Below are 19,189 nucleotides of genomic sequence, written 5' to 3' on the forward strand. Positions count from 1 at the left end.
ATGAACACGGTACCGGTTGGGTAAACGGTGAGCGGCAGCAGCGGGACAGAGAGGGGAGAGGAGATGAAGCCAAACCCATCGCTGCACTGAACATCTGTCAGTGCGGCGGAGCCCTGTGGGTTAGCGAGGAAGCTGCCCTCTTCACAGAGGCCTGCGCGCCAAGCTTTTACGGACCCACCTGCTGCTGGGGGGGCTGGGGGGAGGGGGCACGCAGAACGCCGCCCCGTCTGACCCCGCCCATGGACGGTCTGACCCGGGGAACGCAAGTGCGTCGGCCCGGAGAAGTAAACTACAGAACATAATAACGCGCTAAGCAAGAGAACACTGTTGTATTAACACCGTCCGCCACACAGTCTAAACACATCAGGGGCATATCATCTAACATACTACACCCAGAAGAAAATGTCCACTGCTCGGTTTGTTAAGATAAATGTGGTATACTCTGTATTTGGGCTATTCAACTAGTGGTCTGGAAGACAATAGAATCCCATCATGTACTTCCTGTTGGCCCTGCGATCTTTAAGAAACAAAAAAAGATACTATCACTTATGCCTCCAAAAGTGAAGCTACTCAGAACAACATCTCATGTCCAGTATAGATGTAAATATCATTACTCTCTTTCTTTTGTGAATACGGGCTGTGTGTTGACCCTGTTGGTTTGGTCTCCTAAATGTTATTAATAGTGCACATGAAACATAAATACATTTTTCAGAATTGATTTATTTGCCTCGTGCACTTAACTGCTCTAAATGGATCACTGACCGCACAAAAAGCAAACAAAGTAATTCTTTAAAACCAACTCTTTATTCAGACCGTGATAAACAGCAGCTACGCATATTTCAAGAATGCGTCTGTGTTATAGCACGCGCAACCTATTAGTCATCGTTTCATCAACAGGACGTGGAAAAAGTGCGGCCGACCAGCACATTAAAAACACAGGGAAAAAGAATGTGGCCTCCAAGAAAACGTGGTCGGAGAGCCCTACTGTGCAAGACTAAATCCAAACTGCTGCAACATCAGTCACAGAAAATGTAAAAAATAAAAATACATGAAAAAATAAACAAACTCTCAGTTAGGGAAAGTATTCTACTTATTCTCCAGAGGGGAGAGGCATTTTGAAGTGCAAGTCTTAAATGAAGCTTTTAATTTGTTTTGGCATTAATTACGTGGCGAAATGTCCCCCGGTCGGAGCGGCGGCTCCAATTAATCCAGCGCGCCTCAGGGCGTCAGTGCGGAGCAGCGGCGGTTTGGGCGGCGGCCGACGAGCCTCGTCCAAAATAAAAAAAAAAAAAAAACAACCGGCTTTGATTTTCTCTCTCCGCAACAAACAAGGTGCAAATTAATGAGTCGATAGCAGACGTTGCGGGTCCTTTCCTCGAGTACGCGTGGAAACTACCGGCTGGGAAACGAACACGGAGGATCGATCGTGGAAAAGTCACTTTGAGGTGGATCACGCTCAAATGTTATGTGAATTTTCTTCAAAAAAAAAAAAAAAACAAACAACCCTTTTCTTAAACGTAAAGTTCAGAGTGAGTCCGTTTGCCAGACGAGACCTATACCGCAGCTGGTGGAAGGCGATAGAATGCTTGCTTTGCGAGATTTGGCGCAACTCCTCGAACCCCCGAGCCCACCGCTTGAGGTGAAAATCACAAGAGCGGAGCCCTGCCTCCCAAATAACAGGGTTTGCAGTGTTCCCCTCTCCTCTTTGAAAACTTTTTTTAAAAGCGTGTCATTTTCAGAAACTAATGTCAAGCAGAAATGGATTCAAGGGGGAGGTAACGGCTCCAGCTCCTCGTACTGGACTCGCTCTGACCTTCAGATTAGCAGATGTGAAATATTCATGGCGGGTGAATTATTCCATTTCCGAAAAAAAAAACCAAAGAAAAAACACCTTCTCGTGAACACCGGCTGAATAAATTTACCCGGTCGGAAGAATAACCCCAGCCTTGCCGTGTGTGGGCTGCAGACTCAGATGCGAAGAGGTAATGGACTGTAGTATTTATTGGAAGCTCTCTCTGCAAAAAATGAGTGAAGTCAGTGACCACATTCGTTTCACTAGCTTCAGTACTGCTGCAATACTGACTTCCCCTAGTGCTTTGTAAGCAGCTGCAGGCTAAACTTGTGAAACTTGTCTCTTCCTTCATAGTGAAGATCACATAACTTATGTATTAATTGCCTGCCCTTTGATAAATAAAAAACCTGGAGAAGTCCACTACACAGGTCTAGATAATATCCTATGAGAATCTGCAGTAGTTTGTTGGCCCTCCATTTCCATCTGTCCCTTACCAACCCAGCAATGCAAAGGGTTAATATGAGGGGCACTGTCCACAAATACAGTTTGCTCCAAACCTGCAGGTTTGCTCCTCAATGTGTCCAGGGGAACCCGGTTACCGTCAACACAAATGTTTCCAATAGACACACCTGGCCAGGACTGATGGCTGCAATTCAGATGACAAATAAACGCTAAAACGTTTTTTTTTTTCTTTTTAACTTGGTAAATGGCACAGAGTGTTCCACTTGTCACCTGAAAGCAGCCACTCCCAGGTGGATGGGGGGTGCGGTACCCCAGGACGCATTCTGCCACTACCCCCACCCCTCCACTTGGGCAAAATTGCCGCGACTGTTGCCGCCGCTGAGCTCCCAGCTCTTTGCCTCTGGACAAACGACCACCCCTGAGCACCTGCCCTTTTCGCAATCCATTAGCTTCTGAGGCGGGGGTGGGGGGTGGTGGGGGGAAGCGTGGGTGAAAGAGGGAAGAGGAAAGCAGAGAGCCGCTTGGGGAAACGGCGGGCTCTCGGAGACCGCCTCTGGGGCTGCTTCGCCAAAACCCATGCCGACAAAACAGAACCGTAGCTTTTCGGAGACCGGCGGCATCCAGATCACTTACTCAGTGCTGTTTCCTAAATATGTCAGTCGGAGGCTGGAAGACAGTCTGGCGCATACAGGGAGGCCGTCTTCGGCTGGAACAGTGAAGCTCCCTCGTTCTGCCTGACCTGCTCGAACACGGCCCCTGTCGCTTGGAGGCTGCCATCGACGGAGCTAATCGGTTTAACGTCACCGCTAATGGACTGGCCAAGGCCCGAGCCCTCCAATTCAAACACTTCACAACCACTGAAATACTGACTCCAGGGTCCTCCTATTCAAACTTGCTGCAGTCAGTCGAAAAATACAGTACATGCCCCCCTCTCTCACTGTGCATGCTCAGAATGCCACAAAGGTTAGGGCCGGGAGAGCGTGAGACTGAGCGTGTGCACATTTAATCTCTGCTGACAGGAATATGTGTGTGTCCTGTGTATGTGAGCAGTGTGTATGTGTGCATGTGTGACTGCCGTGTGTCTGCATGTTTCTCAAATGATACATATTGCTGTGCAATATGCTGTGCAATATACCGTAGATGCCCATGTCCTTATCTAGAAGTTAGCGACAAATTTCCTTAGCCATCTGTGCCTTCACCAAAAAATAAATAAAACAAAAAAGCTGCAATATTTGTATTTCTTTAAAGGGTAATGCGGGATCCCTCAAAAGTACTAATGTGTGTGAGAGTGTGTGTGTGTGTGTGTGTGTGTGTGTGTGTGTGTGTGTGTGTGTGTGTGTGTGAGTGAGCATGTATGTGAGAGTGTGGGAGTGTGTGTGTGTATATGTGTCATGCATGTTTAATAGAGTGACAGTCAATGGCAGGACTCCTGCGCTCCACATGTTCCTCCAGTATCCCATAGTTCACTGCCTCCACCTCTCCCGACATGGTGACAGCTGTCGCCTGGGTGTCCGTGGCAACCTTTTCATGCAGATATTCCCCCCACCCCCGCATCCCCGGAACGCTCCGCTCCAGCTCTGACAGAAATGAGACGGTCACGAGATAACCCGAACGTTGCCGGCTCTTCTCACAATCCTCGCTCTCTCTCTCTCTGTTCCCCACACGGTCGTAGCCACCACATGGTCCAAAGGATGACTACATGTGAAACTGGCATTTTCTCTGGGTGATAAAGGTAAGAATCTACCAGCTCATTCACATCAACTGTAGGCCATAAACAGCATCCTGTTATGGGGGGCCAACAGAACGAACCACTCAATGTATCACCGATCTCCTCCTGCCTCTAACCCTCATGTTGACAGTTCATAGCTGCTCTCGCTTTCCACAAAACCTCCGGCACAAACGGAGCAGAGCAGTCTGGGTAATGCACCAGAAGAAACAATGCTGGGAGGGCTATTGCCCACTTACTCATTACTCTGTGGGCGTTTTTCAAAAAAAAAAAAAAAAAAAATGTAAGGACTCAAAAAAAAAAAAAAAAAGATCACACAAGGTTTCTGTAAGGCGGCAGCAATCATTTATGCCCTTGTTCTTGGAATTCATTTCTTGAATTCAGCTGGTCTGAACGGTCTCCGGGCGCTAATGGGCTAGACGAGACAGCCTGTGCACACTCCCGCTCGAGTGCTGGGGACCTCCAGGGGAAATTGCATATGGAGTCTGGGTCGTGACCAAAGACATTACCGTGCCTCAAACCACTGTCAGGGGACTCACTCAAGGTAATGTTCCTGTGGGTAATATCCACAAATGGAGGTGTCAAGTGCGCAGGCAGCTCCGCCCCCTGGCAGCTCTCTCCCCCCTCTCTCTCTCACTGGCTTGTGCCTGGCTCGCTCTCGAAGTCACACTGGCGACGAGCCCCCTTGGGTGGACGCTAACGAGCCTCCGCCCGTCGCCAAGAGAACCCGCTCAAGGCCGTTTTATCATGCTGCTCTACCCCTTTTGGGGAAAGCCAATGAATGGTCGTCACGGTCCTCGTTCCCTTGCGCCTGTCGCCGGGCTGCCTTCAGACCTGCCCCAAAAGCAGCCCCCTTCGCCGAGCCAACCGCTCGGCACTGCTCTCTTCCGCTCGATCTCCCCGCTGTGTGTAAACAGGAGTTACGTAACTCATCTTCATTACTCATCTCAGGACGACTTCCAGTGCGATCGGGATGGCTCGTTATGCATTCGTTGGTTCATTTTGTACAGCTTGAGTTCAACCGGAGAGATTGGCTGCTGCAAAGGATATAGCAACAGCAGAGCTCCTCACAGGATTCAGGCTGCTAGCATTCCACCGAAGAGCTCTGTGGTCCAGACCTGGGTCTGTGCCCCGTTCAAACGTGCTCAAGGCTCAAGCGGAACATAAAAATTCAAAACAGGGGCCTGGAAACTGGTCAGAGCAGGAGCATGAGACTCTTCCCCTCCTTCCCCAACCTTTCAGAGCCTTTCGGCCTTCATCTGCAGCCTGAGGACACCCTAAACATCGGGTTAAAAAAAATCTCACAGCTGTTACACGGTGTAACTATGAAACACAAGCTTTGCTCAAAATTGCTACCAGTCTCTCCCTGTGGTGAGTGCTTACATCATTGGTTGCAATGATGAAACTAAAAAATAAAAATCCCTTTCCGTTTGATGCGGTACAATTGTTTGTTAAAAAAATTAAAAACACTATTGTCAGCTTTGACCTTTCAAAAACACAAGAGAGAATAATTCCCCACTTCAGAGCCCTCATCGGAAAACATGGATTTGGGGCATTCGGCATTCCCAGCCATGCCGAAATCTGATAAGGGGGGGGGCACATGGGACCAACGTGCAATCGGTTATCAGAGTGTTCATTAAAGCAAACAACAAGCTGGACAAATGAAATGTGGCCTAACGTCCTTCCCAGCATCCCCCGGGGGGAGTATACTCTTTCAGGGTTTTTTCTGTGGTTTTTCTCCCGCATGTTGGGGGAAATTGGCCATCAGACGGATTATGTTCACAGAGGGCAAACGAGTCCTTAACAGACACCAGATGTTCGCATTTCAGCTGGCGGGCTGCAGTACTGGGAACGCAGTTTTTGGTGGATTTAAAACGGCCGCAAGGAACCACAGCAAAGGGACCTGGAGGGGATGTGGAGGGTGCTCGCGGTTCAGCCGTTTTTGCTGCAAATCGCTGTGAATTACAGCGGGACCGCTTCAGAGGGAACCCCAAAAATCGATCCGCTCCGATGACTGTCAGTGTTTCACTCAGTGGCTAATCGTTTCACGCTCTGGAGCCAATTTACAGCATTCCGGCCGAGGATGCACTGTAACGCCGATGAGGAACAAGCAAACAGACAAGCCCTAACGACGTGCTGATGGCATCAGGATGAGAAATGTCTCCATTTGGGCAGCCCAATTTCCATTCAAGCGACTTTCGCCATTTGCAGTGTGAGGAAATATGGCCATCATGTGTCTGCTTTCCATTTCAGGACAGAGAATCCTTTAAACGTGTTTAACAGGAATGCTTCAGTTGTTTGGTGTCCTTCTCCCACAGCCACACCTAAAGTCCCTCTTGGCTCCTCCCAGTCTGGCCTCTGTGTGTAACACGACATTGCGGCCATTGAGCTATTCAATTGCATGAGAAGAGCACATTCACTGAGAGTTGATGCGCCCTCATTCCTCTCCAACAGCACATCAGCTCCACAGCATTTTGAGTTTGGAGGAATCCTTGTGTCAAACAGAGATTCACTGCCTCCGACTCCCTGACTTCACACCCGCTGTCAAAATCAATTGCACCCGCAAATTCTCATCGCCCCGGATATGCGGCACCTCGGTGATAAGCCAGAACACCACCCCCCCCCCCCCATAATCCCGGAATGAAAGACAATGGGCAGCAATAAAGACAGAGAGTGAGGGAGGTGGAGAGAAAGGAGAGAGTAACAATGAAGATAAACTTTTACAGAGCGGCATGCGCATTTGGCAGGCTGCCGTGGCAATGTTGCCCCCCCACCCATTTCCCTGTGACTCGCTGCCAAAAATCGCGCCGCATCCATCTCTCCGTCAGCACCCTGGCTGGCAGAGGATTCGGGGGGGAGGGGGTGTCCAGGGCGGGCCCCCTGGCCCGAAGCCCTCAAGTCTGCACATCGGACCGCTGCTGGGGAAAGCATTTTAATATCGCTTTCCTCTGCATGCTGGGAGTGATGGAGGGGAGGGGGGGGTCATCTGATCTGCGTTATGACTTCAGACCCACCCTCAGGGTGAGCAGACCCGCTGCCCTCTCTCTCTTGCTCTCTCCCTCCCTCTCACTCTCAAAGACAAGCGAAGTGCTCTCCTTCTCTTCGCCGCGTTCGAGAGCCTCTAATTCGAGTGCCCTGTGGGGCTCTGAGGAAGATCAACCGCTTTCCGATAAAATGGGGCGAGCCCACCCTCTCGAAAGAAACTTCCCGCTCGGAACTCACGAGTTGAACCGCAGCGCCCTGCTTCTGAAAAACACGCTGCCTCAATCACGTCCGAGCTGGTGAACACCGTCTGTTTCACTGTCGCTGCGCTCCATAAATACAGTTGGCGGCGCGAGGCGGATGGCCGCATTAACAGGTTTCGTTTAAGTGGTTCTCCGAGGCATTATATAATTGGGTCTGGATATTAACCAGATTTAGCGGAATCCGTTTTAACGTAGCCGGGGCCTGTGGTTCACTTTTACTGTAGCTCAGCAGCTGCCTACAACAACAGAGAATCATATTTTTGTCACATACCGCACAAGCTAAATGATTTAGCGGCGGTTCAATGAAGAGGTTGCAGCTTTTGACACGCAATTTTTTCCCCTCTCCACCTCGGAGTGCATTTCCTCCACTGAGTCAAGGTTAGCTGTGACAGCACTTTCCCCTGCAGATTCTATCCGTGTCTAAAGAATGGGGCCTAGTTTCCTGAGAAAGTAGAACGCGATATAGAGAGAGACAGAGGGAGAGAGAGAGAGACACAGAGAGAGCGAGGGAGAGAGACAGAGACAGTGAGCCCTGGTCAGGCACACCAGCGGTGATAAGAGGGACGGTTCTGATGGGTCTGAGGTCCTGCCAGGGGGCTCAGGCCAGCAGGCCGGCGGGAGACAGGAACAGGCACGGTACCACCGGTGAGGGCGCGCGCGGCAGAGGGAGATAGAGAGAGAGCCATCGCCATGGGAACCAGCCAATTCCAGCTCGGGGATGACAAAAGCCGCATCCGTTTACTGCGGGGGGGGTGGGGGGGAGAGACAAAGAGGGGCCGCTTATGTCACATCTGGGACAGCGGGTGGAAATTGGTTTAATTGAACGACCGAGGGCGGATTTGGGACACAAAGATGTGGGGGGGGGGAGACAAATTGGCTTCTCAGCTGTAAAAAACGCGGCCAAGCCAGGGTGCTGGGACAAGAACGATGAGGCCTTCGTTATTCCGCTATCGATCCTGGGTGGCAGTTTCTACAGGCTCGAGCTACCGCACCTCACAGGAAGCAACAATAAAAACAGGACAGCACATTTCAAACTTCACCTTCTGCACTGGCAAGGTGCAGCTATTATCACTCGGTTGTCCATTAAGGCAGAAAGGCATGCAGGGAAGGTGGAGGGTGGGAACACGGTGCTCTGGGTAAAAGGACAGCACAGAGGTGGCGGGTTGCGGTTTCTCTGCTTTTACGGCAACATTAACGCAGACGTGAAAAAAATCTGGCGGTGGGGAACGGAAGTAGGCCTCCAAGCCTCAAGGGAGCCGCCTACGGCTAGGCTAACCAACACAGAGAGGGACTACAGCAGGACCACTGCAGCGCCGTTCCATAAATGGGGACAAAAAGTCCGGCTGCAAAAATAAGCCCGAGAAACCGCAGCTTTCAAATGTCACCGAATGAAAGGGAAGCACTTTATCAGTCGCTGAAAGCACATTACGCATTCCTGCTGCACCTGAAGGTAAAAAAAGAAGAAAAAAAAACAACAGGAACATTTCAGTGACTTCTAGTTCCCCCTCACTTAGCTTGACCCGGCATTTTGGCCTTCATAGGGGAGCTGGTCAGCTGCACCCGCCTAACTGCTGACAGGAGACACCTCTTATGTGACACTAAAGCTAAGGTTTAATTTCGAATGGCTCTTCTGAGCATCGCACGGGCAATTAAAATGCCTTTGACTGGAAAAAAAAAAAAAAACAGGCTTGATTTACTGTTTAAAATCAACGTTTTAAGAGATGATGCTCAGAGGTCTAATGCCATATCCTACCAAGGCAAGAGGAAACACCATTCATGGACCTCCTTCTGTGTTCGTAGTCTACTGACTTTGACTTCTCACCCACTTCCGAGTTTTTCGGTCCTGTTTGCGGATTCGAACTTGTGCCATGTCCCGAGAGATCATTTGATTGTTCATGCATTCCAGAGTTTCGCATGCATTCCTTCCGATGTCTGTAGAGGCAGTCATCTCGGAGCGTACATAGCTACGCCGCACCAAATGCGCACGCTCGCGCATACGGCGGAGCACCCACCCCTGTAATTGCAGTCATCCTTTGGCACGTCAGAGACGGCGCCTTTGTGCCGTGACGGTGACGGCGATGGCACTGAAGAGTTTATCGAATGCGTGAGTGAGTGCTGTCACGAGTGAGAGCCGCCGTGTGTGCGCTCCGCAGGGAAACGCCGCGAATGCAGTGCGCTCCCACGTCGGGGCGGAGGGGCAGACGTGAGCGGCGGAGGTTAACGGCCAAAATCGGCACCTGGACGGCGCGGCCGGGAGGTGTGGGGAGGCTCAGGGGTGGGATCTGCTGTCAACCGTCCACTTATTTCCGCTACGGCTTCTCTGTGTTTGGGGGTAAACCCTCCCACGGCCCGGCATAATCCTATACTGCGCTGCCTTCAGCGCAGAATAATGAGGTCTGCTCTTAAAAGGGTGCGATTGGCTGGTTTAAACCAATCAATGTTGCCAAGCTGAGAGACAATGTAAGGCTAGCATGGAGCACGCAGGAAGCACAAATATAACCTTTGAAATCCAATTAGATCACGAATACATGAGTAGAGTTTAGCTGAGCATCTCAGCGAGGTAAAAAAAATAGTACATTTTTTAAGCCATCATGAAACTGCAGACACAGAGAGAGAGTGTATGTGTGCGGCTGTGTGTGAAAGAGAGAACGAGTGTGCGTCAAGTCTCAAGGCTTTCTGGGAAAATGCAGAGAAAGAACATGTTGTTGATTTTGAACAGAAGGCACACAGGGCGGCTAAATCGTGACAAACACGGACTCGCAGGATCACCTCTCTCCATTCATTTCGATGGGGACACAACTACTCTGCCTGTCTCACTCCGGGCACAATTCACCCAAGATCCAGAGTACGAGTGAACCCAGTTCTACTCATTACCCCACATAACGCAGTACTGATTACCCTCCTGAATACAGCCTGTTTGATTGATATTACTTTATTCTCTGCACATTAAAGTAAAATAACAAGCACTCATTAGGCAATCACAGCATTCCCGGGGTTGACCCAATTTTAATTAGCCACCCAATTAATACATGAAATGTAAATATCAGATTCGTTCACAGAGCGGCCATGCATGGCTATAAATATTGTACAGATTTTTTGCTGAGAATCAGCAATGGCAGGATTGTCTGTGTGCGGTCTGCACTGATCACTGCACCCTCCCTGGAGTTTAAGAATATTCTACTGCAAAAACACAGAAACGTGAATTCACTTTTGCAGTTCTGTGCTTTTCTTGCCTACTATCAGCATTAGGATTGGTGGGCTTTCTCTTGCCGCCTCTCAAATAAGCAACACTCTCGGATTTCCCATGATGCATCTCCTGTTTCTTGTGTACCACATGGTCTTCAAGCTGCTCGCCCCCTTTGCGTCTGTGCGATGGGTGTTACGCAACACCTGGTGCCTGGGCCCATATCACATGGAGCTGACTTCACGACTGTACTCCATGATAAATGGAGCGGCGTCTCCTGCAAAAGACGCTGTTCTCCCCCGCTGTAAAAACGCGCAAGCTGTTGCCCGACCGCGGCAGTTTCTTTTTTTTGGCCGGGGCTGGGCGGCGGTCGCCGCGTCAACCAAGGGAACGCGCATGCTGCCTCGCAGCAAGGAAGGCATGAGGGACGCTCGTGCCCGTCGGAGATGTAGTTCTTTCAACAGCTGTGATCCCGAACACGGTGAAATTAAGGTGCATTCATTTCCAGTGAGCCCGTTAAATAAACGCAAGTGAAAAGGCCCCAGCAGATTGCTCGCAGGCAGAGAAGGACAACCCCTAAAACACGAACGTGAACACGAACTGTTAACGGTGTCAGCTGATATTAACCACGACTCCAAGAAACTGAGAAGGAGGGGAAAAAAAGGAGGAATTTTAAAAACACGTGAGCATCGCTGTAACATGACAGCATGGCTCTGGAGGTTAAATGTGATTTCCTGCAAGATCACAACCGACTTTCCAAGCGTAAAAACCATCTTTGATGATGGAAAATCAATTTAGAATATACAGTACATTTGAATGGCGCCACTTAATGAACTGCGAGGCAAATAAATGCACTGTGAAAGATCAAATACATCATATTAGACAAATAAAACACAATCCTAAATTTGTAGTAATGTATAAACTACCTCCGTGCTGCTATATATTGAATTCATGGGGAGTGTGCTGTTTATCTCTTGCTGAGTGCTCAATGAATGCAACGTGAGCGAGCAGATAAAAATACAGGAACACAACGCTGAAGGATTACCATGCCTTCGCTCAATCTCAGCTTCGCAACCGTACAGCAGCAACAGATACAATCATAAGTATGGGAAATTTGTGTTGAACCAGATTCGGGGATGCCGTTAAGATAGCATCACGTGTATCTGCCGGCGCCCCAGAACAGAGTCAGCGAATATTACAGAAGGCCGAAATGTCAAGCGTAAGGGGGGGGCGGGGGACCTCTTTAAAAATAGTCTGCGCTTTTCTCGAGCGCACGCAGCGAGTGGCACTTTTGCCAGTGATTACTTACACGCTCAGGTTCTGTGGGCGAGAGTGATGACGTTGGCGAACGAGCAGGGACGGCCTGGTCGGAATAATCGGCGCATGATGCACTGAAATGAATCAGACGCGGGGATCGTGGGAGACCTGACATTTGACGCACAGCAGAGACGTGGGCCGGGCTTGTTCTATCCGCTGCGAGCCCGTTCGTTTCATAATAGTCGAAGAGCGAACAACAGTTCGACAGATTCGGAGTGCCTGCTAGCATTTCCGGTATGCACGGTCAAGTTGAACCCCGAGGCGGTTAACTGAAAAGGTCAACTTAATGTCTGTGAACCGGCCAGTGAGTTGATGTGTTCGCTGATTTAAGAGCAAACGCAATATTCATAATTTCTACACTAAAACAATATTTGGCTTGGTGGAGAATTTAATTTTTCGTGTAACTTTCCTTCAAAGCAACATATTTTAGATTGGTCTTTAAGCAAACAGTAGACATTAATTGGTCAATCCCCCTTTCTCAACACCCCTCTCCAATACTGAAGGACCGGTCACCGGCTGACGTAACTTGCACACCCACAAACAGCTGCAAGAACTATGGGCGGGGGTTAAGATGGCAACATCTTAAAACGCTGAGGCGCACTGTCAGCAGGGGGGAGGCATACGGTAATTCGTCCCACATAAACGTCGCTCGCGAACACACAATCGCAGCAAGCCGAGAGGACAGAAGTGGGACAGCCGCTCAAAAGCTCCCGAGTCAGCTGGACCGGGGAAAATAACAGAACCGTCATTATATCGGCATCAAAGCCTCTCTTTGTCAATGTTCCTGGAATGTTAAACTTAAGTGAATAATTTGCCTTGTGCACGCAGTAATCTGATTTTGCACATACCACGTAACATCGAATTTAAACAACTGGGGATGGGGGTAACTGTTGGGCATTCCAACGACTTAGCTAGAGCGAAATGCGCGTGCTTACAACAGCACAAACAAATTTCTGTGGTTTCTAGACGACGTTTTCACATAATCTTTTGCATTTTTGACAAACTCACTAATATGCAGAATGACAAGTAATGATTCATTACCCTCCATAAAGATGTGTATATATAACATGTATACAGACTTCCTTTAAACATCGACGAACTCACATCTATGAAGTATATATGGAAATGTGTTAAGGAAATGTAGATTCAATACGTATCAGTCACCTCAGAGAAAACAAGATATCGCCATATGGCATCAGTTGTTATCTCAATCTAGCTGTTATCGGGAAAGTATAATTGGCAAACAAGAAATGTGAGGTAGCCACTGCAACCTTTCTCACAGACTCAACCATGTCACGGACGACCCCAGCCGGCGGATCGCCTTTCTCTTGCCCCAAAAACCACGACGCGTGGTGCCGCGCGTAAAAACTTCTTACCCCATTCACCGCAAGCACCAGCAGACAAACTTCGGACGTGGAAACAAAGGGAAGATTCACCACAGACGAATTTGACCGCGACAGATTCACTCAGACAGTGCAGCGTCTGCTCACAAAGCACATGCAATTGTTTACTTCGCTATTATTAGCCCGCTCCTGATCATTGTAATGGGCAGGTTACTTGTTTAAATAACGATATCTACGTCTCGATTCTCCTCTCATTCTCATCACGCATAGCTGGGTCACCGCTTTTCCTCAAAGTTCGGTACTGGACCAGCTCCCTTGGGTTAAAATCGTACAAACCCTCCACATTGTTAGCGTGCCAACCCGCCGCCCCCCGCCAAACACAAAACATGCAGCCGCGCTGCATATTCTCAAACGGTTTTCTCCACGCAGGCTCATTTAAATCATTTGCAGAAGAGAAAGTCTTGTTCCGGAAAGGCCGAATTTACTTACATTCTGTCGCCGGAAACCAGCAAACGGCTCTCGACCATCATATCAGGGAGAAAATCCAGATTGTACGAGGAAGTCATGTTCTTTTTTTCCGTGCACGCCTCTGTGGTCTCGTTAGCAAATATGAGCGCTTCTCTACGCTTGTCTGATTCAACTGCGCTGGCCACGAGACGGAGAGGGACAGGTGCGCGAGGCCTCCCCAAGGCAGCAGCCAGAGACTCGGCAGTTGTCACATTCTTTTCTTCTCCCCCGTCATTTTTCCTCCAATCCCCACCGAAATCCTTACTGCTGAGGCAACTGTCCGTATAATACCAGGTGCTGAGACGGGAGGCGTGGCTCCTCTGTACTGCAGTTCCTGTTTAACCATTTGCTCTCCCTCTCGTTATTGTCACACCGATTCTTGCGAATTAATAATTGCCCGCGCTCGCAGTCATTTGCAGTGATGAGATAATGATGCACACGATGATTGCTGTTCGTATTCCCGCTAACATCCTCATTATTCATAGCGCTGCAATGTTGCTTTTGGTACTGTTGTAACTAACAGGCTCCAGTTATTCCTAATGCACTGTGAGAGCATCTATCGACAGACTTAATCCAATCAATGCGGGTCAATGCATTAATCACGTTAGAAAACGTTACGAAACGTCCCCTTCCTCAATCCATACCATACTTTGCAACGTTCTCGGTCACGGCTGACTGTTTTAGTGAGCCTGTTAATTTATTTACGTTGCTTTTAATGCATGTGAATTAGCAGCCCGTTATTCTCAGGCCAAGATCCCCTGAGGCAATTCTACATTCAGATTTATATTCTTTCAGGGGTAAAGTGGTGTGTAACTGGGTCAGCGAGAGCGCGTTGAAAGCGTACTGCGCTTGTGCCTTATTCAATAACCTCACCCTACTCTACTGCGAGGGTGACGATAGGTGTCAGTCAAGCGGGGATACGTGCATAAAATAAAAAATTAATAAATAAAATAAAATGAAGTAAAATAAACACATACTCTTTAATTTTACCCTGAATGGGTAAGCACAGCTCACAAAACGTTCTGCACAACTGCCGATTTCCTAGACTAGTTTTTCCCCCCACACAAAACTAAGCACGCTTTATCAAAATCCTATTGTTATTTTAACACTGCAGATAATACCGTATCGTGAACAAGCTTTTTTCCAACCCCAGAGAGTTCTCTTAACCGGCAAAACAGATGGTGAAATGACTAAAGCAGTGTTCCTTTACAACTTCCAACTCTGGTAGTCCTGTGTTTATTTGTGAGTTTTGGGATATCTTTTTCTATTATGGCTGCCGATATTTCTGCTGTGCTGAAAGTGCTCCACGTTCACAGTCTTTTCCAGACGGCGATTATGGTCATCTAGCTGTAATATTATGTTCTTAATAGCTCTGGTAACCGCTATCGCCTCGTCACAATTCAGCCGCTGTAATTCGCGCTGGCTTCTAAACAGGTGTTCATATGTCACGGTTACACGAGAAGTTCGATCCCAAGGCAAACAGTATATCATGTACTCTGGCTTTAGACAGATTAACAATAAATTATAGTTGTTTTTCCACACTTTTCATACCACTAGAATACCACAAAAATATCAAAGATTGCTGAAGAGGCTGTAGAGTAGCTATAGCCTAACTTTGTTTTGCACGTTTGACATTTTATTTTATGTAGCTGTATCTGATTTATAATTAGTAAACAAATGGATGTTCAGTTTCAGTTCACATTCTACTTTATGTAACAAAACAAATTACATAAATGTTTTCTGAGCCAGTATTGACGACTTTTAACCGGTTCCCCATCTAATCGGTCACTTATTACAGCAAAGGTATGTCATGTGTTAATAAAATCCTGATTTGCTCAACCGTCCGACAGCAGTGTTGATGACTGTTCTCTTATCTTTTATAACGGCAGCTCTGGTAGCGCTTTACGCCGTAGGTAGATTTCATGTTAAATGGCCTCAGTACACTGGTGCCTGCATCTCGATGATTATAAAACATTAGGTTCCTTCCCCTTAGTCCACTAACCGCCCAGCCCCACCCCCACTTGCCTCCTTGCTGTTGCTTGAACCCTGCCGTTCCATTGAGATCCCCATTTCTGCAATTCAGAAGTTAAGGCTGGATAGCGCCACCCTCAGGAGGTGAAACAAAAAAAAAACTACCCTCAGCAGCTGCGAACGTGTTTATTACTGGGAAACAGACAGCCGGGTGAACGGCAGGAAAGGGAGAGAATGCGCGTCGCTACTTCCCCGGCAGTTTATTGAGGTGAACGACCAAATCAGCCCTTTGACGGAGGAGGCAGGCAGCCGCGCACATGTGACTCTGCTACTGCCTCCAGGCAAACGAAAAACAACCGCGAGGCTTTCATCTGAGTCCTCCCTCGTCACGCCAGGGGTTAAAGGTCACACCGTTCCCTTTTTTTTGGTATTGTTGCTGCCTTCATTTTGCGTGTCCTCGCACTGCCGGGTTGCTTGAGGGGGGGAAGGGGGTTCTTTGTAAGGCAGCTCTGGGCAAGGTCTCCCAATCTCTCAGGCTCTAAGGCTCAGCTGCCCGGCAACACGTATTGATTGACCCCGTAGGAGGAGGGCTGAATGCATAGCCGTCGGAATCAAGTCTGAAATAGATCATCGCGGCCCTAGCAGAGATGCTGAAATGGTGTGGGGAAAAAAATGTAGACACGGCTGTACGGGGCCTGCAGAGCCAAAGTGCCTTCTTTTAACTGTGCATAACCCGTCCTTTAACGGGCATCCGTTCAAAATCTCTATTGCCAAAGGGGTATTACGAAATTTCACTGATAATCGCCTACTGCAGGCAGCCTAATTTGAGCTTCAAAACAGTCTGAATATTCACTGTATAAATGCATATGACACTCTCAAAGTTGCACCGATCCAATTACAGTTAAATCACTCAGCAAATAAATTAGACACCAAGTTTTTTTTACAATATAACCCGTAGGGGTTTTTGTGCTACTAAACCCCTGCAGATAACACACAATGTTGTTGCGCTTTTTTAATCTTCTGAGGCGTGTTCATGTCACACCCCTCCTCATCTCACTTTGCAGGAAACCCCTATAGCTTGCATCAAGTTTAAAACCTTGCTAGGCCAACAGGGCAGTGCGAGGAATAGTCCCCCCCCCCAGAGATGGAACAAACTTCCCACTGTGTTCAGAACAGCAGAATGGTTGCCTATATTCGGACACAGACTGAAGAATCACCCTCATCTGGCTGCATCTTGGTTCCCTTCCCATCTCAATCCTCTAACACTCCCATCTTTGGTACAAACTGAGATTATATTATTTTATGGGTTTGGTTATGGTACATATGGTTTTATGATATTCTTATCAGCGATTATTATGGATGTTATTGTTTATACGAGGGTGTGTATTTTAATTGTGTTAAACACAGTTAACTTGCATTAGCTTGCATTAGTGCTATAATGATGTTACTTATATACAGGGCTGATATACAAGAGTAATGGAATACATGTAACAGCGTTACGTATTTAAAATACAAAATATGAGTAACTGTATTCCGTTACAGTAACCATTTAAATTGATGGTAATCAAATTACAGTTACATTTTAAAAATATTCAGATTACTGAAGGGATTACATTGGATTTTTTCATTTAATTTCATTATTTTTTTTCATTTAATGTTTATTCATTTGGAAAATCTATCCAATGACAGATCTCCCATATGCCCCTCACTAAAGAAAGGAAGAAAAAAGCGCGCAGCCTGTCTGACTCACAAGACAGTAGAATGGAGAGTGAGACAGAAAGCAACCAGCGCAGCGCGTTTATGTCATGGAAATACCGCGACCATTTTACTTTGAAATTTGGCAAAGGTCACAACATAACAGCACAATGCAAGCTGCATTTGCCAGCAACCAAACTGCTATCCACTTCAAAAGAGTCGACCTCTAACCTGAAGAAGCATCTTGAAGCAAGTTCTCTTTTCATTATTTAAGCTAATATTGATCGCTAACTAGCTATCTTACATAGTTTGGCTGCACTGGATTAGCTATTCAGCTAGCTAGTAGGCTAGTAGGTATAGTATTAAAGCTAACTAGCTAATGAGTAGATACAGTGACAAAACAAGTGAAATTTCACATGTTCAAAACTGCGATTACTCCAACAATTTTACACTACGCATATTATACATTAAATTGTTAAGCTCTTCCTTTCTTACTCACAATGTATTTAGGGTGGCTCGTGCCTTTTCTAACTTATGTTGTCGTGTAATGTAGTTTTTGAATTAACATTTACAATTCTGAAGAAACTGCGATGAAATGCCCATAAACTTAACATGGGGTTGCTAAAATGTTAGCCACAACAATGCTAAGTGAACATGCTAAAAATAAGTGTACAGAACCTTAGTTGGATGAACATTCTTTAAAAAAAGGTTAAGAATGGTTTCAATTGACAAAGAAATAATTTGAAAAATGGTACTTCAAATGGCTTATTTAGGTAATGAGAGAAATTTTATTTAAAAAGTATTTAAAAATATTTTGAAAACTACTTTTAATGTACTGTTGTGATAATTTCATGCACCTGTTTGTCTAAATGTGAAAAATTCAGTAAAATTAATTAGTCTTTTTCATTCATCATAAAACATATCGATAATGAGAATTATACAGGTGCACATCCTTATAAAACTTACATAAAATGCATTACATGTTTTATATTTCATGTGAAATGTTATCATAATTAAAAAAATATACTGTATTTTATGTATTGGAGTAAAAGAATCACTCAATTTTAGCTATTTAGATTTTGACATCACTTGGGCATAGTTTGTGAGAATCACCCAAGCATCCCACATTCATACTTCTGCTTACATACTTTTAAAAATTAAAAACAAGGTGTTCAGAAAGTAATCCAGAGTATTTAGATTACATTACTTACCTTGAGTAATCTAACAGAATATGTTACAAATTACATTTTAGGGCAAGTATTCTGTAATCTGTAGTGGAAAACATATTAAAAGTAACCCTCCCAACCCTGCTTATATACTTGGCAGGTCTACGGCCATTGCTCATAGTAAACAGGTGAACGCACTTATGTTCTCACATATTGTAAGTTGCTCTGTATAAGAGTGCCTGCCAAAGGACTGTAATGTAATATTATGTAGTACAGAGTAGTCTTTCTGTCTTCGCCTGTGGTCTGGCCACTGCTAAGACTGGGGATTAGAGAATTGCAGGTAACACCCAGAAACGAATCAGTCCAACTATGGCCTACTGCTGTTAACATGACGTGAAATACTTGAACTGTATATTTATGTTAAACCAGATGTACATTAAGTCATCGAACATGTAGTCATAGAACAAGTGTTTATATGCACTATAGGTGACTCTTGGTGGCCCCTCTCCAAAACTAAATGACTTCAAAGAAAAACTCTTGTGTCCCTGGTACACTCTATCTCTAGGAAAACATATTTTAGAGTTGGGAGGAAGTGTGTAGAAATATTCTACCAGAAATGATCCGCAATTTGCTGTTGCACTTCCCTTTACTGTAACAGCACAGACATTCATGGAGGCCCTGCTGAAATGAGGAACTCCTGACATGAGCACATGCTGAATCTGCACAATGTCTAGCACTTCAGGCAATGAAACAATGTCAATGTAAAGTTTCCACAAGTGCC

General features: G+C 46.7%; 1 protein-coding gene across 16 annotated transcripts in view; it reads right to left on the reverse strand.

The window, feature by feature from the left end:
* Nucleotides 1-19,189, reverse strand: part of celf2 (cugbp, Elav-like family member 2) — a 150,267-nt gene that overhangs the window by 75,203 nt on the left and 55,875 nt on the right. Inside the window, exon 1 of one of the 16 annotated variants that reach the window (XM_036518129.1) lies at nucleotides 13,559-13,922. The exons of 13 other annotated variants lie outside the window; for them this stretch is intronic. In XM_036518129.1, the coding sequence (XP_036374022.1) occupies nucleotides 13,559-13,635 (77 nt within the window). In that variant the 5' untranslated portion in view covers nucleotides 13,636-13,922. Of the gene's footprint in view, nucleotides 1-13,558; nucleotides 13,923-19,189 lie in introns of those variants that run through there. 2 more of the 16 variants (XM_036518133.1, XM_036518138.1) reach the window with 2 other exon arrangements.

Source organism: Megalops cyprinoides, chromosome 23, assembly GCF_013368585.1.
Source record: "Megalops cyprinoides isolate fMegCyp1 chromosome 23, fMegCyp1.pri, whole genome shotgun sequence".
Taxonomy (NCBI): Eukaryota; Metazoa; Chordata; class Actinopteri; order Elopiformes; family Megalopidae; genus Megalops; species Megalops cyprinoides.